Source organism: Drosophila suzukii, chromosome 3 (genome assembly GCF_043229965.1).
Source record: "Drosophila suzukii chromosome 3, CBGP_Dsuzu_IsoJpt1.0, whole genome shotgun sequence".
NCBI lineage: Eukaryota > Metazoa > Arthropoda > Insecta > Diptera > Drosophilidae > Drosophila > Drosophila suzukii.
In genome coordinates this window covers 89738341-89762590 of record NC_092082.1, presented here as the reverse complement: position 1 = coordinate 89762590, position 24250 = coordinate 89738341, and the positions used below count along the sequence as shown (strand labels likewise).

The 24250-nt window shown below is 44.7% G+C and overlaps 1 protein-coding gene across 30 annotated transcripts in view; it reads left to right on the top strand.

Annotated features, from left to right (window-relative positions):
• The window catches only part of scrib (scribble planar cell polarity protein), a 67550-nt gene extending 44774 nt beyond the window's left edge, over positions 1-22776 (top strand). For 8 of the 30 annotated variants that reach the window (XM_070995988.1, XM_065865679.2, XM_065865673.2 and 5 more), the window contains 7 exons: positions 2866-4821; positions 8830-8956; positions 9386-9650; positions 16519-16992; positions 17428-17563; positions 17946-18131; positions 19928-22776. In XM_070995988.1, the coding sequence (XP_070852089.1) occupies positions 2866-4821; positions 8830-8956; positions 9386-9650; positions 16519-16992; positions 17428-17563; positions 17946-18131; positions 19928-21550 (4767 nt within the window). In that variant the 3' untranslated portion in view covers positions 21551-22776. Of the gene's footprint in view, positions 1-1295; positions 2594-2865; positions 7011-8829; positions 8957-9385; positions 9651-13638; positions 13899-16518; positions 16993-17427; positions 17564-17614; positions 17880-17945; positions 18132-19927 lie in introns of those variants that run through there. The other 22 variants (XM_065865698.2, XM_065865696.2, XM_065865697.2 and 19 more) reach the window with 14 other exon arrangements.
• The last annotated feature ends 1474 nt before the right edge of the window (positions 22777-24250 follow it).

Below are 24250 nucleotides of genomic sequence, written 5' to 3'. Positions count from 1 at the left end.
ACAGTCGCCCCAAAAACAAAAAACTCTAAACCCCACCAATCTCTTAACTTGATTTTTGTTTCGTATTCCGCTTGTTATGTGTTTGTGTAACTTCACTAATGCCTTTGTCCTGTCACTGACATTGTGTGCGTCTAAGTGTGTGTGTCGAAAATTTTAAATATATATAGTATAAAAAGAAAAAAGATGACATACCCAAAAACACCATACTACCATCTAAACCATCTCCACAAAACCACAGAGGTCACCGAACTGTTGTGATAAATTTGGCATGTGAGGCCAGTTGAAAAAGATAGAAAAAACATTAAAAGTAAAAGCTATGTTTTCAACTGAATTCACAGGTAACAGCATGATAGCATCAGACCATTAAACCTACTGACTGTAACTAAAACCAAAATAATCATGGCAAACACTTTCATTCTCTCATGTAAACACACTGGCAGCATCGATATCCATTTCCATTTTCCCAGTTCGAGTGTGTTGTTCTTTTGTTGCGCATACTGATGTTTGTTTTAAAGCGCTTTTCCGTTGCAGTTTGAATTAAAAGTGAATAAAAAATCATAGCCTATCTTTGTGGGCCGCGTATACCAGGGGGCGTATGAGTTATGTGTTCTGCATGTGGATTGGATGTTGCTCCTCCGAGCTGCTCCTTTGCTCCTTGGGGCCTGGATGAGTGGGAGTGGAGTGGCACATTTATTGATATGGCAGCAGACAATTTATTATTTATTAGCATATTGGCTGCTGTTTGTTGCTCCTGGCTTTCCAAGGAGGTCCTTTTTTTTTGTTAGCCAGGTTCACTGTGATCATTGTTGTTGTTGTTTATGCTACTTTCATATTATATTCATTTCAGTTTGTGTCTTTACTGTTGCCGTTGTTGTTACCTCTGCGTAGGCGGCATTGTTATTATTGTTTGTTGTTGGCTTTAAAGCATGCCCCCTTTGAATTTGCATTGAAAGCTGTAGTAGGGAATAAAAAAGGAGCATATATACCAACATATATTCTTACTATATAGATGGCGCACGTATAATAAATGTAAATGTAAATAATTCAAAAACTGCAGAAAGAAAATTTCCATTAAAACGTCTCTCTTATCTTCTTCTCGTCCTTGTTCTTGTTCTTCTCTCATTTTCCTGAATTTTCCCTTCAATAATGTGCGCGCTGTACGCCGCTTTTCAACGATTTGTTGTTGATTTTCCCCCTTTATTTATAACTTTTCCTTATTGTTTTCCTCAATCTGTTCCCTTGGTTGTGTTTGCCGTATTGTTTGCCTCCCGCCTTCGATTTCGATTTCATTGCAGCTTACTGCTGAGCAGCGCATTGCTTAACAAGCGGATGTTTATCACCATAAGACTGAATATTTAGTTTAAACTGACAGAATACAAATGCTAGTAACCAAAAAAGTAAACGGACAGGAGGCAACAGCTTGAAACGAGCTGCAATTTATAGAAAATAAAGGGAAACTAAGTCTAGGATTTGAGGAGGCGTGTTCAAAGGGCCAAGAGTTACTACTTATAGCACTTTCCTCCCGAATTCCACCTCCCCACACTCGAAATTCAATCAAAATCTGAACGCTCTCAACTCTGAAAATGGTTTCAATGTCTTTCTCCATCTGAAAATTGTTAAAGTGTGTCCTTATCAACCTCCAGCATCCTCACACTACCCACACACAATTGTTGAGATAAAAGGAACTCACTACCGAAAATGTGTAAATGTATTTATGAACGTGGAGAGCTCTCTAAAACTGCCGCCATTTTGCGGCATAAAGTACTCCACCTATACATATAGTCTTTCGATGTTTATACTATGTGAAACCAAAACTGTTTACTACATAACACACAGATATATATATATATATTACTAAATGTGTAACAATGTGTGGCAAGCACACACAAAAGGTCCAATTATGCAACTGAATAATACTCGAGAAAAGCTGAGAAAATTTCCGACGAACTAGAAAACTAAAGCATCCTGTTATACCGAACCTTTTGAAAGAGCCAAGCTATACCTACTGTAGGGATATTTTGTTAAAGTATCTACCAAACTGTTACCACAAAGTTAGAAAACCGAATGTTCACACCGCATTTTGATCGATTAGGTTCGAGTTTGCCCACTTTCGTTGTTACCTAATGATAGTTAAACTTAAAGATAGCTAAATGGAATTCGAAGTGTGCATTTTTGATGTCAATAAATCTTAATGTATTTGTCGTAAAAAAACCGCCAAAAATGGGTAAAACTTTTAATTGCATTTCGGTTTTTGGGTATTGGATTCTAGGAAGTTTCCTAGTTTTTCGGTTAAGAAGTTTTATTCAGGAAAGTTTTCGTTTGATTTCGTTATTTTACTTTTTTTTTTGCCATGTGACTCGTCTTTGTCTCCGTATTTCTGCTATCTATACCTGTTCTGTGTTTTCGTATCGCTGCTACTTGCTATCGCCATCGCCTTCGTGTGCCGAGTTCATCAACCCAAAATCATCATCCAGCAAATTGGCCAGAAGAGTCGTCGTCGTCCCAGTCGCTCACCTCATCATCAAGCAGAAAAATCACTGGTAATTGGCTAATGGAAGCAGGTTGCAAAGGAGGTTGCACCCCAAAAACAAAACAGTACAACTTTTGTGTGTGTGTCGTTTGTGCCACTATTACAGCATCATCAAACAAAAAACAAAAAATCACCCAATGTTTCACAAAAAGAATACTCCATCACCCATAAAACACCCATTCACCATTAACGCTGCACTCTGCAATTTGTGTTTGAAGCTTGTGTGCGATGACGTTGCACCCGAATAAATACCACAAACAAAACCAAAAACCAAACTAAAACGAATCTATACCGAACTAAATGAGCTATCCACACAATGATTTAAACTTCAATAGCAACGAGGCACCCAGACTCCGGATCGCCTGGCCCCCGGAGCACGTTACTCCTACCAGCAGATGCTGGAGTCGCAGGAGGAGAACCGAGCCACCCCATCGAAGCCCAAGAAGGCGGAGCCCGTGTACATCATAGATGACGAGGATGACGATGATGAGGAGGAGGAAGAAGAGGAGGAGGAAGACGAAGACCATGCTGGTTCCCATAGTCTGGACGACATAAATGCCATCCTGGAGGAGGACGAGGAGGAGGACACGGAGAGCTCTCCGCCCTTGGAGGTGCAGTCACCTCCTTCCTATGCCGACACCGATTCCGATACCTTTGATCGTCGCCGTGGTCGCTACACCAGCGATTCCGAGAGCGATTGCCGACCTTATAAACCCTCTAGATCGGGACGCAGCACCCCGGAGTATGGAGGTCATCGCAAGTCCGTGAGCTTCGATCTCAGCGGGGATGAGCGCTCCAAGTCGGACTACGAGCGATCCCGCTCCCGCACTCCAGATGGCTATACAAGGGCCTACGATTCGGAGCAGGATACTCGAGGACCGGGTCGGAATCGCCTGCCTCGCAAGGGCATCCTGCGGGCCACCAGTCCCTGCTCCACGCTGGACAAAGCAGTGCCCATTGTGCCGGCAGTGGCTCGAATCCGTGAAGTGGAGTCGCCACAGCTGCAACGTGTTTCCAGGGCCACCTCCCCAGATCCTCCCGCCGGCGAACTGGACCGGGAGAATCCCTTCCGGTATCCCACACTCGAGGATGATGAGTACACGAGGATAGCCAAGGAGGTCAGCAGGTCACCAAGATCCCCACGCTCCACCCGCGAGCAGTTCTTCTTTGGCTCTTCGAGATCTAGCGAAGATCTGCTAGAGCAATCCCAGTCGCAGTCCAGTGGACGCAGCACACCCAACACCGTGATCTCCAAGTCCACGGAGAACCTGACGGGCACTCGACCAAAGATACCTCCACCAGTGGCTCCAAAACCGCAGCTGAAGAAGGCGGATCTGGTGCGGAATGTGGCGCTGGAGACCTTCCAGAACACTGATGTGGGCCAGGGTGACTTTACGGTCTTCGAGCACGATGCCAGCACGAATACGATCCATCCGGTGGAGGCCAAGCTGCCCGTGAGGGTCACCACCAAGACGAAACCGAATCGCCCGAGGGAATCGCCACCACCGCCGCCCGTGAACTTTGCCACGCTGCCAACCAAGGTGCCTAGTACTCCCACTCTACGGGATGTGGAGGAATCCATCTACATGGAGGCCCTACCACCGACCTCGCCCTCGCAGTTCCGCCCCCACGAGTTCCTGCACGAGAACTCACCGGACAATATCCTGGTGTCGCCGCAGGAGCACCGCGAGTATTTGCTGCGCGAAAACGAGCTGAGGAATCAGCTGCGAGCACCCTATGAGCCAGCTCCTCCGGTTCCCATCACCGGTGGTGGATATTCGGTAACGAATCCCTTCCTAGATCCCAGTTTCGACACCGACATTGACAGCCTGCCATTGCCACCACCGCCCACACCGCCTGCCCACCAACAACACACACGTCATTTGCATGAGCCGCCGCAGTTTCCACAGTTTCCGCCACCACTAACCGCTAACGCATCCACGTCTTCATCTTGTTCTTCCAATGCTGCTACTGCAACTGGTGGCGCCACTAACCGCTTGATGGACTCGCCGCAACGACAGCTGCTGGTCGCCGGGTCGCCCAACCAGATCTTTCCCACCGCCCAAATACTGCCGGTGCAGTATGCCAGTTTGCCGCAACCGCAGCAGCCCAACACGCTCACCCTCAAGCCCGCCTCTCCCTCGGCGACCTCTGACCCCAAGCCCAACCCTAGCCCCGCCCCCTCTGCCTCTCCCCTTTTCAACCTGGTCCTCCTGCCGCCCGGCGACCAGGTGGTGGCCAACAAATCAGGCTCGCCGGCCCTGCTCTACCTGCAATCTCCGCAGTTATCGGTGAGTGAATCGGCTGTGTTGGGTGGCCCACCCCGGCGGGGGCCACCGCCTCCTCCGCCCGTCACGGTGACCTCGCCCACGCCCTCGTATGCCGCCATGAAGTTCCCGACCTTCTCGGAAATCGTGGTCAACCCCGACTCAAATAGCAATTACCAAAACATGACCACGGCGCGCGTCGGCACCTCGAATTCCTCGCTGGCCCACAGCACCAGTTCCTTCTCCATTGGCTCCTCCAGCTCCTCGCTCCTGCTAACCAAGGGTTCGTCCTTGGGAGGCGGAGTAGGTGGAGTCCCCTCCAGCTATTACGAGACAGCCGAGGAGATCTACTCCACCATCGAGGAGGAGGCCATCTACAGCAATACCTCGTTCTTTGACTCGCGGCGCAGTAGTGACACTTCGGTATCCTGTCGAGCTTCCAAGTCGCCCACTCCTCCGCCCCTTCCACCCAAGCGTCCCCTGAAGCCCACCAAGTTGCGTACCGCTCCCGCCCCTCCGCCGGTGGCCCAAAAACCACATGGTCTCAGGGGCATGGCCAGTTTTAAGCTGCGCTCCCAGTCGCAGCCCCAGTTGGAGGGGGCGTGGCATCATCCCGCCACTCCCAGAACGCCCACCACGCCCACTGGCAAGGAGACAACTGTGTAGGTCCTCGATAGGGTTCCTCTGTTTAGTTCAACTTTGGGTTGGAATCGATACTAAGAATAAACCTTAACTGTTGGCCAAAGTATTCCCAAAGAATCAACCAAGTTTGTTATTTCGAAAAGTTACAATAACATACTGATAATTTAAAAAATAGTTACAATGGATAAAAAATAGTAATTAAAGAACTTCTTTTGAAACCCACCGAATCAGATTGGATTGAAAATATTTAACCATTCCCAGAATACGTTTTCAAACAAATCCAGTACAAAATCTTTTTAAGTTTTTGAGAGAAAACCAAAAATAAATATATTGAAAAATCGTTTTCCACACTTAACTACAGTACAATATTTATTTCTACAATATTTTTAAAGTTTTTTATAATGCTTAAATTATAATATAACAAGTACAGCAGTACAATATATTTTTCTCAGAGGCTTATAACTCTGCAGAAATCCTTAAATTCAGCTAGTTCAGTACAAATTTGATAGGAAAATCGTATACCCTCAATATTTTTCCAAAATACCCAGGCATTTCCTACCGCAAGGTACGATTCTAGATTTATTCTTGTTTAAAATCGATCCACCCAAGGTAGACCGCCATACCAGCCACAAGCACTTGCCTTCGGTTGTTGGTGTGTTCAGCGATGACGATGGTTTTAATTGCTCCTAAGCTGACCGCAGAACCTTCCTGTTTCCACCTGGCCCCCCTCTTTTCCCCCTCTCCCATCCCGTGTCATTGCTCATACATTTTAATTAAATTCTAACACCTTTTTGCCATCAATTAAATGGCCCAGCCCCTTGCCTTTTTCTCGTTCTCTCTATCTATCGACTGCAATTTTCAATATTTTCATTTCACTCGCCCGCAATTTAAATTGATTGATTTGTGGGTCGTGTCTGCTGCGCCGAGCTCTGGTGAACTTGCAGCACACCTTTCCTGCTAATTAGATGCAACTTTTTGTTGACTTTCGAGACACCCAGGCTGGAGGTTCCCCCCTTACAGCCACTTTTCCCACAAAATTGCAGTTGAAATTGAGCAGCAAGCGGTGGAAGTTTAATGGGCACCACCTCCTCCACCTGGTCGTGCTCCTCCTGTCACCGGGTTCAACTGGTTCACCGGTTTCACCTGCCAGCTCCCTCAGTCTCGGGCCAAGTTTAATTTGACGTTGATTGAAACAGTTGGCTGCTTATGGTCGCCCACCTGCAGTTACCACGCCCACTGGGCCATTAATTTTTGCTACTACTGTGGCTGCTGCCGCCGACGCCGCCCCGTTTTTTATTATTTTGCTAAACAAAAAAAATAATAAAAAATCCAAACAGAAAAACACGAAAAACCAACGAATAAATAAGTAGTATAACGAAGAAAAATACCCGAGTATAAACGAAATAACAGAAAAACAGACAGAAAACACAATTTTACAATTTATAAAGTTAATTTCGCCGTAGCGCTGCTAAGTTGATTTTAATGCTAATTTATTTTATCAAGACAAAGAAGCAAGCTGAACATTTTTAATTGCATACCTTAAGGCAAATAAACATTGCATATTATTCTTATTTGCGTTTCGTGGGCTCTTTTCATTTTGTCTTGTCCAAATACCCCCTCCCGAAGTCGAAAAAACGATTGTTTGAATGGGGGAGCAATGATAGCCCCGTATTCAGTGACCTTGACTTACTTAGCGTTTTTATCTAATTGGGCCATGACTTTAATGGGCCAAGTGGAGCAGACTGGTTAGCAACCTGCCGCTTTGGCACCTGGCCCTACACTGATTTGGCTCTCGACTGGCTGCCCCTTTTTAATGTCCCCCATATCTTGTTCTGTTCGCTTTGTTCCAATCTTATCGCAGAGTGGTCGTAATTGCCCCGCGATAAGGAGTGCTTTTTTGTATCCCCTATCAGCGCCTTATCGTTGATGTCACCCAAGTACATATACGAAAATCTCTTACCCACTAACACTGCTCGCATGGTCTGAATAATTCAATGGCTTATTGGCTTTTAATGCGCTGGCACAGGGCTAAAATGCACACACATATCACACTGGGTTCGGGTTCGGGTAGAAACACACACATTCTCAACACTTTCATGGCTCAATAAATTCCTATTAGCTGGACTGCTGAGCTAGCTCCTCCGGCAGACTGATGCTGATAAACCAGCTCCAGCCAGCTCCTCCATTGGCTTTAATTGAAAATCGAAAAATCCGATACGAAATTAATTTCTCTTCTAAAAATACAGCTCAGTTAAGCTCGATGGCTGGCACTCCTCCTTCTGCTGCTTTCACTTTTCCCCATGCAATTGTACCCCCACCTCCTTTCTCCAGCTTGGTTTATTTATGAGCTCTCTAGGACTGGACTGGTGTGGTCTAGTGGTCCTAGCTAGAGGTTCGAACCCTACACGGAGAAAAAATTGATAAGATATTATGATTATTATAAGGAAACTTAGTATCAATTTCGGAGAGTTTCAAAAAGAGGAAATTCAAGACCATACCATTTCTCAATATCAATCTAACATTACTCAAGTTTCGAAGAGAGGAAATCTAAGAAATTACATTCTCAATATCAAGTTAACATATTTCAGTGGTAATATCAAGTCGATTTTTAGATTTTTTTCTGTGTACTACTTTGGTATAAGGTTGCAATTTGTGCAGTTTAACGCTGGCCTTTGCCCTGTTTGCCTTTGTTTCGTCTGGGTTCTGGGTTCTGGGATCTCGGCCCTCGGTCCTCTGAACCTCCCTTTGCCCCAACCTCCACCATTTAATGACTTTGTCGTCGTAGTCTGCAGGCACTAACTATCCACCCAACTTGCCTTTATCTGGCTACTGTGTGTCTCATGTTGCCCAACACGAGGAATTGCATGAAAGCATAAAACCGACAGTACACACGACTTTGGGTGATAAATGGTCTGCTCCGGTTTGGTTCGGTTCGGTTCGTTTCGCTCCCTTCTAGCCCAGCCCACGCAGCTGTAATTTGCGCCCTCTCCAATTCAATCCCAGAACCAGGGGAGCCACCGAACCAAACCCAGACCCCTCTGTAAATTATATGCCCCGAGTGCAGGACATCCCCAAAATGTCGGCTTGGTCACTTTATGATTGAGCCAGCCTATGGCTGATCCTGCTAAAATCCCGACCCAAACCAAAACGCCCCTTTCTGGCGTCTGCTTTTTAATAAACTTGTGTAGTGCCATCAATTTTCTTTATGGCCATTTCGGATTTTTCAGCGCTGGCTTTGAAAATTGCAGTTTTTCCCAGTCATTTAATTGAAAATATGGCAGCGGGCTGCCTGCTACATCTCTTTATTGATTTTTTTCCTTAGTTTTTCTGGCGTTTTAACAAATCCTTGTGCGTTGAGTTGCTAACGAAAAACATTTTGCCATTTTGCAGTCAACACCTGGAGCTGCTGCTGCAGAGCCCACATCAACACCGAGTAAAGTGCCTAAATCGGTTTCCGATAAAAAACGCTTCTTTGAGTCAGCCATGGAGGATCAACACAGGCCCACACAAAAGACAGGTGAGTTTCCCAGTGGTTGGCGGGAAAAGTTCCATGATTGAATGAGTGCCAAAGGGGGCGGGGTTGGGTGGATTGAGAATGTCTCTCTGTGGACTTTGGCCCTGGTAAAACCTAGTGGTCTGGCCACTTAAATCTCACTTCTTGGCCCAACTTGTCAATCAAACCACTTATCTGCGGTTGCCAAGCCACCTCAGCGGTGGTCGTCACCTTTAGCCTTGTGGGTGGATGAGGGGTCCTAATTAGAAAGGAGTTTAACCCAACGCCATTTGCATGGCAAAGGTGGATGGGATGGAATCCACTTAGGCAGCTAACTGGCTAAGCTGCATCGGATCGCTATTTATTTAATTTCCCAACTTAATAGCGGGGCGATGTCCCTAGCTCACACTGATTTTATATACTCTGTGTTTTTCCCATTTTTCCCCTCGACAGAAAAAGTTTTCTCATTCCTGTCAAAGGATGAAGTGGAAAAGCTGCGACAGGAGGAGGAGAGGAAAATTGCAACATTGCGCCGTGATAAGAATTCCAGATTACTGGATGCCGCCAACGACAACATTGACAAGAAGGATGCCGCGGAGAAGAGGAGCCATGGCAACAGCAGCGGCGAGGATAATGATGACAGCGACCAGGAGGAGGAGGCGGAGGATTCTGTTGACAACGCCGCTCTGGGGCACTTAACTGATGCGGAGGACATGAGGTGAGTGGCGGATGTGCAGAGCCCTCATTTTGGATTATTGGTGCTTGCATTATGCGCTTTTTATGTTACATCTGAATGCACAGACACGCCCCACACAACGCAAACCAAACACACACCCACCCACCCAATCAATCAATCTATCTATCAATCAATCACCCTTCACCCCATGCGATTATGATAACCCCACACCATCATACACACAAAACCCACACTTTCACGGTGTTTGTGCATTTGCTTACTTTAATCTCTTACTCGAATTTCAATTTTTAGTTTTATTGGTCAAGTTTTTCCGCTGGCTTTTGGTTTGGTTCTGGTGCCGGTTCTCTTTCAACCTCAAAACGCTTTCAAATATATGGGTTGCTCTTAAGTTTAGATGCCTTGCATACACACTCTACACTTCACTACAAAACACCCCACAAAACACCATCATTCTGTTTACTATACCCATGCAGTCAACTGACGGAGCTGCTAATCATCATTGAGACTTAGTGTGTTATTAAATAGGGATAGCGATCTATGGCTGAGAGGTCTTTAATAGTAAGTACACACCCCCAAAACACACACATGCATACGATTATAAGCGAGTAAGCCCTAAGCAGTTTAAGTTTTATGTAGCACTTAAGCGTTCTATGGACTCGTAAATCGCAGCCAGACTCTCAGCCGTTAGGCTACTTAAAAAAGTGAAAAATAAGGAAAAAATGAGGATGAGTAAGGGAGGAGTTCTGGAGAAAAATGACGGCAAAACATGTTATGGTTCTGGCGTGGAAATCTTTTTAGTACATAGACCACGCCCGGTGGGCTTCAAATCTCATCTTCATCTCGTGTGTATGATAATCTAGTCGGAGTGGCTGAACTGAAAAGTGTAAGTATTTCCGCTGCTTTGCTTAATTTTTTTCGCCCATTGCGTATACGCAATGTGTGCCCCTCAGGCCAGGCACCCTTCACCCTTGCCCTTTAAATTTGTTCCTGGTACTCTGGTTCCTTCCGTGTGGGTGTTCACTTCACTCCAATCCACTGAAATTCCCTGCGGCACAATGCCAGCTGTTTTTACAATTGAATAACTTCATTTGGGCATTCCGCAAATTGCGTTTTGTGCGTTTGCTCACTCAACTGGGCGGGGCCAGCTTTACGGTTTCAGATTCTGATTTGGATACGGATTCGCATTCGCAATGGATCGGCAAACGAGCCGTCAAGAGAGCGCCACGCAACACGTACGCATAATTCAGTATCCGCTGGGAATCGATGATTTTATGCTAAGCATGTTGCAGTGAATTAAGCGCCGCAAATGAATCTCGGCGAGGAACTCAAAAACACAAAAAAGACACTCGTATAATAATGATATTTTAATGTCCTGCTGCTGAAACAGGCAATTATAATTAGCGCCATTGGGAGTGGGTGGTGTGGGAGTGGTGGCGCCCACTTGACGACTGTCGGTGGCATGCAACACGTAGCAACCACAGCAGGCTATTGTGTCAAAAGGCAACTACTGGTGCCAACCACCGGCGAACAAACAAAAACTGAACAATGGAAGAAACTAAAAGCTTATGCCAGGTGGTCTTTATACAACCATTGCAGTGAACCCTCCCTAAAAACCCCCCAAATCCACCCACATAGCAGCCATTTTGTACGCGGAACACTGGCGCTTATCAGCCAACTTTCACACATATGTGCTTCGCCTGGTTGAAGGACTCGACTCGACTCGTCGTCCCCACGCGATGTTCCAGTGGCTGACTCTAACAACATTATATAATGAGCAACAACAAAGTAATTTAATACAATTTCGCCCCAAAGCTGTTGCAGGAAAACATTAAAAAGAGCACACAGTTATCAAGCTTGAGTCAAAGGTCGCCTCTCAAATACCCTTCCCGGGGGTCAGTAAACCAAAAGATCAGATGACCAGTTGCTTGACCTATCGTCATAAACAAATAACCTGAAATTAACACTTTATATCAGTTTTTATTTAAAACTAGTTATAAAACTACTACCTATTGACGCTTAAAAGGTAATAACTTTGGTTCCAAAAGTTAGAGAACAAAATATAACCATAATTGGTCAAAAGGGTATTCACTGGTTCCAAATAGTTGAATATTCCTGTTTAGAAGGAAAAACAAGCAGCCACGTATGACAACAGCAGATATCATATAGCCTGACAACAAGTTCCCGACATTTAAGGACTCCGCGGTCCTTTGTGCTTGCGAATAAAATTTACTCTAAGAATAGAGCCATGAAAATAAACGCGAATGTACACAAAAGCGATGGCTAATTTCACTCAAGCGTTTATATTGCATTACAAAAGCGTGTTTTGATGGAATTTCAAAGGAGGCGTCAACACTTTAGGTATTTTACCATAGAAACCTATATCTCCCACGGCATTTGTTTTGCTAACCTTTGGCATAAATCAAGGAACCACAAGAACTAATCATTAATTTGTTAGAAATTTTCGAAATAAATAACCCATGATTTCATAGTTCCCCCAAAGCGGAGAATTCGGCGCAATTTCCCCTTCCAGCAGACTGGTTGTCAACTTGGCCAAGAAGACCTTGGCTTGGAATTGGCTTGGGCCCAGCTGCCAAAAACTTCGGGAGCGACCTCTCCACCTCCACCCTTTCCACGTCTAGCCCATAGAAAAAACCCGCCTGCCAGCTGGCTTTACAACTTTACATGCATAATATAATAAATTGAAATGTGTGTTATTATGTTGCCTGGGCTCGGCGGCCTTGGAATTCATAACGAGGAAAAGAAGATAAACATGTTAATAACCTTGTAATAAATTTCTAGCAAGAATTTCTACTAGTTTCGTTCTTCTTTCCTGTTCTTGTTTATATCTTTTCCATGCATAAATTGTGTAAAAAAAATGGAGAAGTAGAATATATGCTGAAAAACCCCATATCAAATTAGCCGGCAAACTATTTGTATTTATATTCAAATTAAACTCGTCTAAATCTATAAAAGTTGTGGAACACAAAAGGCTCGCCAGATCCGTGTTTATGAATTTTTTTGGCGACACAAAAAAAGATCAAATTGGCTTCCGTGACGACAAAAACGTTGTCTGTCTCAAAGATTGTCGGCAAAACGCAATCGAATTCTTAGTCGTGCATTAATCGTCTAATTTATTGTTTGATAATTTATGAACTATTATTAGTCGGTCTGGCCGGCTATTCCAAAAGCCACTATCTTCTGCTCCACTCCGCTGATGGCTGATCGCCGGATATGGCTGGAATACATATCTATAAATATATCTGAATATATACTCCCTCGCTCTCGCTTTCAATTGGTTTGCGGTTGCTGTTGACCCTGAAATATTGGCAGCGACAAGACAATTGGTGGATTTTATATCTTTCGATTTCTGAACTTTTGGTGGTCAACTGGAGATGGCGGCGCGGTTTTTGTCTCTTCTTTCGGTATTTTATATTAAATTTTTTACATTTAAATGTGTATGTTTGCGGCCGTTTGCTTCTTGGACGTTTTTGTGATTTTATGCAGATGAAAATATTTATGTTTTGTTGATTGCGCATAAATTAATTTATATTTTATGGCGTTGGCGCTTCGTTCGTTCCTCAAATGGATCGCTCCGCGGCGTATGCAAATTCGGGGTGCCGTTGTCTGTGTCTCCGATATAAAAGCATAATTTGACCTTAAGCTAAAAATGAGGGCGTTAATGATGTTTTTTGTTTTCCTTTTCTCAGTCTATTTTATTAATTTTTTCCGTCAGTAGTATGCGTTTCGGTTGATTGTTTTGTTTAGATTGTTGCTTTTTTGGTCACATAAATATTAATTACAAGTCGTGGAAAAACCAAAGACAGAAGAAAATCCCCCTGGAAAAAAGGAAATAGAAGAGAACCAAACCAAAAGATAAAGCGGTGGAAATCCTCGGACCCAAAAGAAAGCATTGTGTGTTTATTATTTTACAATTAGCTCGACTCTCTGCACCTTTTAATTCTACACCACAAAAACTCTCTGTTTCTGCTTCTCCCAACCACTTTTGCAGGAATCCACTCGAAGAAATCGAAGCAGTATTTAGAAGTTAAACTAAACTAAGCTCTGACACCCTCACCACGACTTGTGCGAATGTGACACGTTTATTAACCATAGCTTTAAGTGTAACCTATACCATATATAGTACTATGTATGTAAAGTGTGTATTTCGAACGAGACTTTTATTCCGAGCATAAGTTACAACTACTGAAGCGAAAGCAGTAAACCAACTAATCTGCAATATAAAGTCATTTTTATACTACGACACGAAAACTTTTTATACCCGTATACTGAAACCCCGCAACATGTTAACCCGTAACGCTGAAATGTGAACTTTATAGAGTGACAACTACGCCCCCGCACAGCCACGCCCCTCACACCTGATATGGGATAAGAGGCAGGTGTTAATGCTGCCCCGCCACTCCCTTTTGCATTTTATTAGCCTAATTATTTCTCTCTTTTCAAATTGCCCAACTTTCCGAACAACAACTACACTAGTCTGTCTGAGTTGGCTACACTTGAAATTTTTCAGTACACCTCCTGCACACTCACACACCTGCAGCACTTCTAGGACCTTCACACAGATACACACCCCCACATATACATATATAATATATGTGTACTAAACACCCCTTCACACAGATGAACTCCAGTGCCTTGTGTGTTGCTTGCATAATTTATATGCATTTTGCATTTTTGAAAATGTTTGTTATTAAAAATAATGATTTTTAGAGCAGGACAAGAAGTCTCATTAGTTTGCCATGTTCTTTTGCGTACTGTCACCTTTGGCCCCTTGGCACTTTCACCCTTTTAATTGCCATAGATTAATGTGAGTAGATAAAGTCACGATTTCGCAGTCAGACACGCAGGTATTGCCGGTTTAATGTCGACTTATCGCCTAGGCGATAGTAAATCCTTGGATTACGCTGCATTTACCGTGATTGTTATTCGTTAATAACGCAATTAAAAAACTGAACTAATTTACAGGGATTCCAGGTTTTTTATTTTTAAACATTGAAAAAGTCTAGCCTTTAAAGTTCCTGACTTTAAGTTAGCCGTATTCCGAAAACCAGCTTTCAGCAAGGCAAATGTATTCCTAAAGTCTCCAGCTAGTTAAGTTTAACGATAGTCAAGCAACGGTGTTAAAATTTTCGATATATTTTATAAATATTTATATGTTAAAAGAACTGTGAACAAAGGAACCACATAAATAAGAACTGCTTAACAATGTATTAATATTACTACTGACTACGGTTATGGAATCACAAGCATTATATCATTACCATCATTATTATTATAACTATTAATCATCCACATATGTACGTATTTGTCATCGATTTGTGCCATACATATTTATGTAACTCTGTTATTTTGCATACACAAAAGAAGTACAATTTATTGAACTAGAAATAAAGGCGATTGAGTCAAACTAGCTTTATGGCAATCAATTTATTGAACATCCACGTTTGCATAATTGTTAATTCGTTAACTTTAACCAACATTCGAGCACTCTTCGGTTGTGGTTTTTGCATCATTTATGTAGAACAACTACCTCTTTTCCCAGTGCCACTTGACTTTATTGGGGGTGTTTTTGATTACTATGCTGGCTTTCATCATTATGAGCGGCCGAGTCGAGCAATTAGCAATTGAGAGATGAAAAACAATCATTTAGAGCCATGAATGGTTGGGATTGGTGGGAATGAAAAAGGAAAGTTTCATTGGGCATTGCATAAATCTGTCAATTGCAAAAGTTGGCTAAAATACCCAGGGACCGGCTAGGATTATTATTGCAGAGGCGGCGGCGCGGTCGAGTGCCGGGGCAAAGTTCATTTAAAAGTCGAGAGGACAAATGAATGCACAAAAGGAGCCAAAGAAATGAGCAAGAAAAGAATTCCGCCGTGGAATATTATAAGTGCAATTCCCGGGGTCAGGAGATGGAGCTACTCCACCTTAGTTGGCCCCCTTATACCGGCAACTGCTCGTCGGATTCGTGAGGCATGACATTTGCGTAGGTAGCGAGAGTGTTTCAACGAAAAGTTTCTCGCTCTCTCCTTTTCCAAGGACCCAAGGACCAAGGAGCCCGGCGGCGTTCAAATTGAAAAACATAAATCACTCAAGCAGAAGTTGTAGTAGTAGTAGCACTAGTGGTAGTAGCCCCGGCTTTGTGTGAATAATTTCGTATTAAAGTTAAATTGAAAGTGTGTAGCAATTTGTTAAAGACAAAAGTCAGTTTGGCAGGCGGGCAGGCGGGCAAGGAGGATGGCATATAAAAAACCCGATAGGATAGGCCACAAAGTTCAGACAGGAGAAGGGATTCCAGCCAAAATCCCATTGCAAATAGTTCTAAGGCGCTTTATTTTAAAATTAATTTTGCATACCACCATGCTCCTGCCCTGCACATAGTTATATAGTGGCAGACAGCGCTTGCCAAGTTTTACGACTCCACAGACAGGATCCTCTGCTCCTCGGCACGCTAATCTCCTGCTGCCATGTTATTGCACTTGTTGGCAAAGTTTTTCAAAAAGTGATTTTGTCAGGGTTTCGCCGGCTACTGGGGCACTGAGCTGCTCCTTTCTGGCTGCCAACTTTGCAGTATGTTTCTTGGTTTTTAATTACAACAAATTCGACTTGTTATGCCGCAAAGTTTTCAGACCCTCGCACAGATTCCAGATTCCAGGGGGCACGTACACACAAGTGTGACTAAAAGAAATTAACGTCATTATGTTTTGTAACTGCTCATATCACGTGCTAACCGCATCTCACCGAAACTCCCCTTTGGTTTTGACAAGCAAATTATTTGATTAAATTTATATATATGTGTATTCAATGTGTGTGTTGTTGTTTTACTTTGCACCATTCGAACACGAAAACCAACTCTCAAAAATTATGACAGAACCGCACAAGAAAGTCTGGCGCAGACATTGCCACATGCCCCCAGCAAAATACCCAAGCAGAAGAAGAGACCCATTGAGGCGGCGAATCCTGTTGATCCACCCAAGCCCTCCCTGCTGCCCAAGCCAAAGGTCAAGGTGGTCATTCCACCGGGACTGCAGCAGCGGCTTAAGAAGCAGCAGGAGCAGCAGCAGGAACAGCCATCCCAGCCCGAAGAGCCCTCGATTCCGGAGGAGGAACCTCATCAGCAGCCGGACCTGCCATCCTCCTCCCCGCCCGCAGGAGGCAGCAGGATACCCATAAGAACCCTGAAGGCCGAACGCCGCGCCCTGGCCTCGGCTGCCCGCCAATCCGGACTCAGGGTGGAGGAGTATCTGCGGCAACTGGAGGCGCAGGATGACAAAGGGTCCCCCACTCCGCCCACCACACCAACTACTCCAACTACGCCCACTGGCAAGAGCCGTTCCATGATTAAGTAAGTTAAAAGCGTGACGGTCAATGAGTTGACATGCGTGCAGGTCCAGATCCAGGGTCCCAGAAAACCCCCCGTGAAGGTTACAGGTCAAGTGGCGCCCCCTTGTGGGCGCGCCAAATGCCACAGACTAGCCCCATGAACTATATAGTACACCCACACCAAAAGTGCACCCACTCACGCGAGGCAATACGAACCAATCTCTATGTTTTCCGTAAATGTATATATCTATGTATATCTCCACATCTTTGTTTTTAGTTAGCCGGTGTCTGTCCTAGTCACACCCACTTTCTTTCTATCTATCCCTCTGTAAATATACAACAGTATCATATCTTGTATTTAGTTTTGCTTAAGCTGGACTTCAGATTGAGTGTAGAGTTGCCCATAGATGATAAGATCTAAGGACATATGCTAATCCATTGATTCTCATCCATTTAGTGCTGAGAAGCGCGCCTCTTGGCGGGCAGCTCGTCTTCGATCACTGGAACAGGGGGCCGTGGAGGCCCAGGATGTGATCAAGAACATGCGCAAGATGACCGACGATCTTATCACCCACGAATCCAAGGCCAGCGAGGTAAGTTCCCAGACGGGGTGGTATCCCCAAAACTAACCAGCGAACCCATAGCCAAACCCAAAAAACCATATCCATTTAACATATGTGCCGGATGAGCTGGAGGAATGGCCCGAAACTTGCCTGCAAACATAATAAAACCAAAAAAAGAGCAAAAGAACCCACATAGCTACATGGTTTGCTTTACTAACTAACCGCAAGATATACTAATACTCGATTGTAACTAATGAAGGATCAGAATGGCAAACGAAATCGAGTTTGGAGGAAGTGTGTACCATGAATGCAAATTGGAAACCCCCCCGCTGAATATAATATCTATTCCCCATACCTGCATCTCTCACCCACTCTATCTATCTTATTTATTGTCTATCCCCCAACTAATCAGGCCCGGCCGAAAATAGTCTTTCCAAAAATTGCCATAAAATCGAGCGATGGTCCAGTCATTGTGCGCGAACGCGAGAAAATACTCGATGAGAAGATTGTGCGCCGCACTGAGGAGGTGGCATGCCCCATTACGGGGCGACCTCAACTGCGCACCGTCGAGTACATTGAGAAAATCATCGAGACGGAGGTTAGAGCCAGAAAATCAAATTCCAACCAGCAATTACCGTATTGTACATATCAATTGGCACCGTTTTGAGTTCCGTTTTGAGCATTACTTTTGGCCTATATAGCGTATACCACCCACCTAACTATCGGTTTCTGTTCGTCGTTGTGTCCCCTTGTAGTCCGCATTTCCGGTTGCACATTAAGTACATTTAATGCACTACACCCCACAAAAAGCACACTCATTGTACAAAAGCATCTTCCGTCTTAATTATTTTATAGAGCTCATAATTTTTATGGTCTGATAGGGCTGTCTGTCTGCTACTTGGGTTTCTTCTTGGGTTCCGGAAAGTTGAGTAAAACAAATTTTAATATCCTCGAAGCACTCAGAGTGGCCAAGGGGATTTTGTTGACATTTGCCGAGCTTACCAGGCGACCAGGTGCTTCACGCCCACGCGGACTCTCGAAATGGCAGGCTGGCAGGATGGCAGGCTCACAGGATGAAGTGCAGCGCATAAAAAGGACAATAAGCCACTTTTGCCAGCCACCTACGCGAAAAGGTTTCCGTTTTCGCAGCGAAAAATGATTTCCAGTTACTGTTTGCCATTTGAGTGTCGCGGTTTTTTATTAAAGGTCGAACCCTCAAAGAGTTTCATTGTCTGTCTTTTTAGGGTTTGTTGTTGTCACGTGTCTATAAAGCTATAACGACTCAGTCGACCGTCATTTGGGGCTTGATTCTGGATACAATTTTTAGTATGCAAACGCATTATACTGACGCTCCGCTTTTTTATGGCCCAGTCCATTAAAATTAAAGCAAAAGTTTTTTGTTTGTTTGGTATGGGCAGGGGTATTTAATGAGTTTGAAAATATATACTTATAAAAAGAATGCAAATAAAAACAAACAAACAAGGCAGGCAAACACGCAAAGCATTTTATGCTCTATTGTTATTCTGCGGGCACGTGTTTTGGCCCGGTTTTTGGGTATTTGCTATTTTGTTTTTTTGTTTTTTCAATTTGCCAAACGGAAGGAAGGAAGAGTGCTATCAGAAACAGCAAGATAGAAGACCTTCTGGCTGGGGAAAACTGCAGATGCAGCTGCAACTGCGAACTGCATCTCATCTCTGGGGACTGCAAGCGATGCTTTAGCCGTATCTGATTCTGAAGCCGAATCTGTGGTTTCGTTCTGGTAATTCGAGTGCACAAAAAACTTGGCTCTGGGGCAGCGCCACAAGAGAGAAGGCAACTTTGACCCCGTTGCATTGAATTCGCCGCAGGATGTCGCAGGAGCAGGCTCTGTTCTCGGATTGCCTGTCAGCTGCAGTTTAGTTTCGGCTTATCGTGGTCCTGTATAAGCCCCATCCCAAAAAAACCCCCCTGCCCTTCAGGACTAGATGAAAATGCAGGCAATTTTCCTTTTCAGCCGTTTGTCAATTTGCCTCATATCACGTATACGCCTAGGCTGCCCCTGTGCGTGCTAGCTTCTCAAAATTCGCCCAGCTCGTGATCAGATCAACTGGAACTTTCAGAGTTTTGCACGTCCTTTAAACCGCCCACCCACTAACCACCACCCATAATTACTAATGTTAACTATGCTAACCGTATGTATATAGTTTGTAGCTTTTACTTTCTGTATATCACACCTCCATTTCACTCGTCAAGCTGTTGCCTTTCCACCTGGCTGTATAAATTAGCTTTAGAGACTCTCATCTGGCTCTCTGGTTGCGGTGGCTGTGCCTGCTCTGCTTTCTTGGCCTTGCTTCCATTAGTAGTTAGTGTGCTGGCAAACCGAATGCACAACGTATCCGCCTCATCTACACTTAGGTGGAGACCTGCAAGGAGCGCATCATATCCTTGGAGCTGCAGGTGCCCGAAGCCGATGACGAGGTCAGGCTAGATGACACGCAACCGCCGCTGGAACTGCAGGCAGATGACTTCCAGGACGAGGAGGATGAAGACGAGGATGAGGAAGATGACGATGAAGACGACTATGAGGATGAGGACGAGGAGGAGGAGGACACAGCCTCTATAGTCACCGTGCAGGCCAACAATGAGAAGCTGTTCCTGCGCCACGACTCCGATCCCTATGGCCCCTCGTCCATTGAAAGCGTGGCATCCGGCAAGGTGCGCATCAAGCCCACTCCCCTGTCGCTGCACCAGACCCTGGCCAAGGAGACCACCATTGTGGAGGTCTTGAATCCCGTGATTGGGGGCGACGGCAGTGCCCGCACCATCCATGTGAGCGGTGGCCTGCCCTTCGACGAGGACGAGGACTTCGAGCAGGGCGCCATGGCCGTCCTTCGCAGCGAAACTTTCGTCCTGCCAGGAGCCGCCGGCGGTGGCAGGTCTGAGCTGTCATTAAATGCTAAAATGAAAACCGTGCTCGAGGAGCTGCTGGAGAACGAGCGCGTCAAATTGAATTTGCAAAAGAGCCTCGAGGAGGATGAGGATGAGGAGGATGGCAGTGCCTATGGCGACGCGCGGGACGACGAGGAGAGCGCCTACGGCGATGCCATCGACGATGTGGTTGACTTTGGTCGACCAGCTGCTAATGACCACGATGATGCCAAGAACGACAATCAGCAGCTGCTCGAGGAGCTGATTAAGGATAGCAACCGCAACACAATCATTGCCAAACTGGCGGGCCAATCGTCGGACGATGATGAGGAGGACGACGACGAGGAGGAGGAGGAGGAGAGCAGTGACTCCTCCGACGAGGATAGCGATGACTCCGACGAGGAGGACAATGCCCAAGAGCAGCTGAATGTCACCTATGTGCAGGGCGCCCAGGTGATCGAGAATCTCAATACCCTAGCCACCGGTAGCAAGCTACAAAAGTCGCAGACCTATACAACCATCAAGGAGGCGACTGACGAGGAGGAGGAAGAGGAGGAGGAGCAGCCCAAGGAGGACACCAAGCTGGAGGAGGCACCTGCCTGTGGCTCTGATACCTTGGCGCAGCTGCAGGCCGAGCAACGCGCCCTGGCCGAGATCTCAAAGCAGTTGCGCAAGTCTGTGGAGGATTTGCTCAGCGCCGAAGGCGATGCAGTGGTGGAGACACAAAGGACCTACACTTTGCCCGCTCCCAGCGACAGTGCATCCGTGGTCACCGTCACCGAGGTGGTCAAGAAGCAGAAGAAAAAGAAGGTGGGTGAATCTGGAGAGGAACTGTTCAATCGCCTGCTTAGTGCCGGGGAATCGGAACGTCAGGTCTTCGACCGACAGCAGGGCGAGACCATAACGACCACCACCACGACCACAGAGGCTGTGAGCTCCGAGGACAACGAGCCGAGCACCAGTGTGGTGACCACCACGCGGACCGTGTCCAACATTGTGACGAGCGGAATTCCCAGGCCGGAATCCAGCAAGCAGAACAACCGCAGCAGCAGCAGCAGCGGCAGCAACAATAACCGCAACAAGAACAAGCGGAAGGGCAAAAAGAAGTAGATGATGGAGGAGAGGGGATTTCCGGTTAGCAGCTGGAAGGAAATGGGCCAAAGTGTTGAAGTTGCGTATACGCCGAGTGGTGGGTATGGGTTGACTATGAGTATATGTGATCCAAGCGAATCCTGATTACACGCACAACCTCCCGCACAAAAACACCGACTCAAAACCATCCACTCAGACATATCAGCGTGTAGAGGGCTCGCTGTCATCATTTTATATATATTCTATACATAACAATCTACCACTAATTGTATACATATGTATATTATGTATGTACGATATTACGATATTCGCATATGTATTGATAATTTTAATTAATTGTGCAAATAACGTGTCCCCTGCATTTACAGCAACCCATTTGTTACTAATCATGAGAGTGTACATGCATTAAAACAAAATATTTTCATTGCAAATTAAAAACAAATCGAATCGAATCGCGCAATGAGAGATTGCAAGAATTTATTGGTAAATTGTAAATTTAATGTTGTGCAGCAACCACAAAGAAACGACAACAACACACAAATCGCCCATCAGAATTGAATTAATACGAAAGCAGCTCCAGAGTGGGAGAAAAAAAATAACAAAAATCTTATTTAATTGAATTAAATAATTTCACTTTGTTTGCATTTAACTATCATTTGCATACACAGCATCTGGTTTTTCTCCCTCCATTCTTTTTTTGATAATTTCCAATGGGCATTGCTTATTTTCCGCAAATTAAATTTACGTTTTATGTTCTAGCACAAAAAATAGGAGCCATCGCAGCCGGCGGAAGTATTCACGATGAGATCCTTTACGAACCATCTATAAACTTTAAGCATTCCCGACTGCCCGCGTTTTTTGGGCCTACTCTTCTTAGTTTTTAGCCCTAAGCAAAAACTAACCATAAACTAAATTCGAAACGAGCGAAAAAAGCGATGAGAAAAAATAATTAAAATTATCATAAATAATAATAGTTAGCAGTGTGTAAGAGCGTCCAGTTGTAATCCGTAGTTTGTAACACAAGGCATAAGCACAACTATGACAAATGTCCTATGGCGATTGCGATTTCAGTTTCCACTTTTATACAAATGTAAAAATATTTACAAGCAATTTTATGTAATACCTATATGATATCTAGTGTGTAAATTTGACTTTTTATGAAAAAGGAAAGCAAACCGCTGAACGCAAAACGAATGAAAATAAACAAAATGTATGCATTTTTATTTAAAAAGAAAACAACCAAATTTGTGTTAATTTAATTCGCCAAGAGGGTTTATATTTTTTTTTTTCGCCATTTGAGCCCTATTGTGTGTGGGCGAGGGATTTTGCTTTATGGCATCTGAATGGGGGATTTTTCTGTCATCATTTTCGCCGAGGGCGTGTAATTACGTCAACTGGCTTTGCTGCAAATAATCCATATCTATAAACAGAACCAGTGGCTGCTATTTTTGTGCGGCTTAAAATCCAGTGAAAATGCTGCTGGAATGCCTGCTTAGTCTATAAATATGCACGTCAGGTAAGTTGCTTCCACAGCCAGTGCACTGGGAAAAAATCCCTTGAGAATGACTTTTAAGGTGGACAGCGGTTGCAGAACGCCAGCAGAGCAGCGGCAGAGAAATTTACTACCCCGCGGGTTAACTGTGGTGCTTTTGCTGGTAGCCTCTAGGAACAAAAGTGGATGAAATAGGATCTTCCGCTTAAAGATGTTTTTTTAAGATATGTTGTTCTTCAATCATTCTCCCAATTACTTTTGATTTCAGAATAATTTCTTCTTGAAAAAGTGGGTGTTAAATTATTTGGTTTTATAGGCAATTGACATTTTGATTCGGGTTTTCCCCTTAAACATGATTTTCTTAAAGATATAATATACTTAAATCCGCTCTCCTTTTATTTTTAATTTGAGAATATTTTCTTCTTGAAAAAGAGGGTGGTATATATTTTCGTTCTCAAATTTTTCAGAGTGTATATAGGTAATTGACATTTTGATTGCATTGGGTAAAAAATGGTGAAATATGGTTAAAGGCCTGGGCTTTTAAGGGAAGGCTTTATATTTATTTATGCGGCACACAACTCTCCATTGAACTCGGGACATCATACGTACATGTTCCTCTGTGACGGAGCGGAAGGAGCTGCCACGCCGTGATGGAAGATACGGCGGAGATATGGGACTATATGGTTCTGCAACTAGGACGCGGATGTACAACAAACGTCTTCCGACGCTCCGCCTGTTGAGGCAGTCAAATAGATAGACAGCTGTCCGATGGGCGTGGCTGTTGAATGGGGGGCGGAGGCAGTTGCTAATGTGAAAATCGTTAGAATTCGCTCAGTACGCAGAACTTTCCACCGGAATCGTTGGGGATCTCACGTTTCCCTGTTTGCTGCAGTGTGCATAATACGATTTGGAGTGCGCAGCATATGAGATGGATACTTACATCGGTATGCACTTGCGTCAGCATCTTAAATATTTCATGCCCACCAATTGAATTAAGCCCTGCTGACGTAGATGTTGCATGTTGCAAGTGCATGTGCAATGTTGCTGCTGCTGTTTCTGCTGCTGTTGCGCCTGAAGAAGACAAATGAATGCGGCGCCCTTGACCGCCCGCCGCCTTTTTCACGCTCTCCTGGCCAGGATGCATCCATTTGCATTTGCATTTCACTGGCCAGCCTTCCAGCCTTCAAGTGCAGCTCGGAATCCACTAATGCAGATGCAACATCATA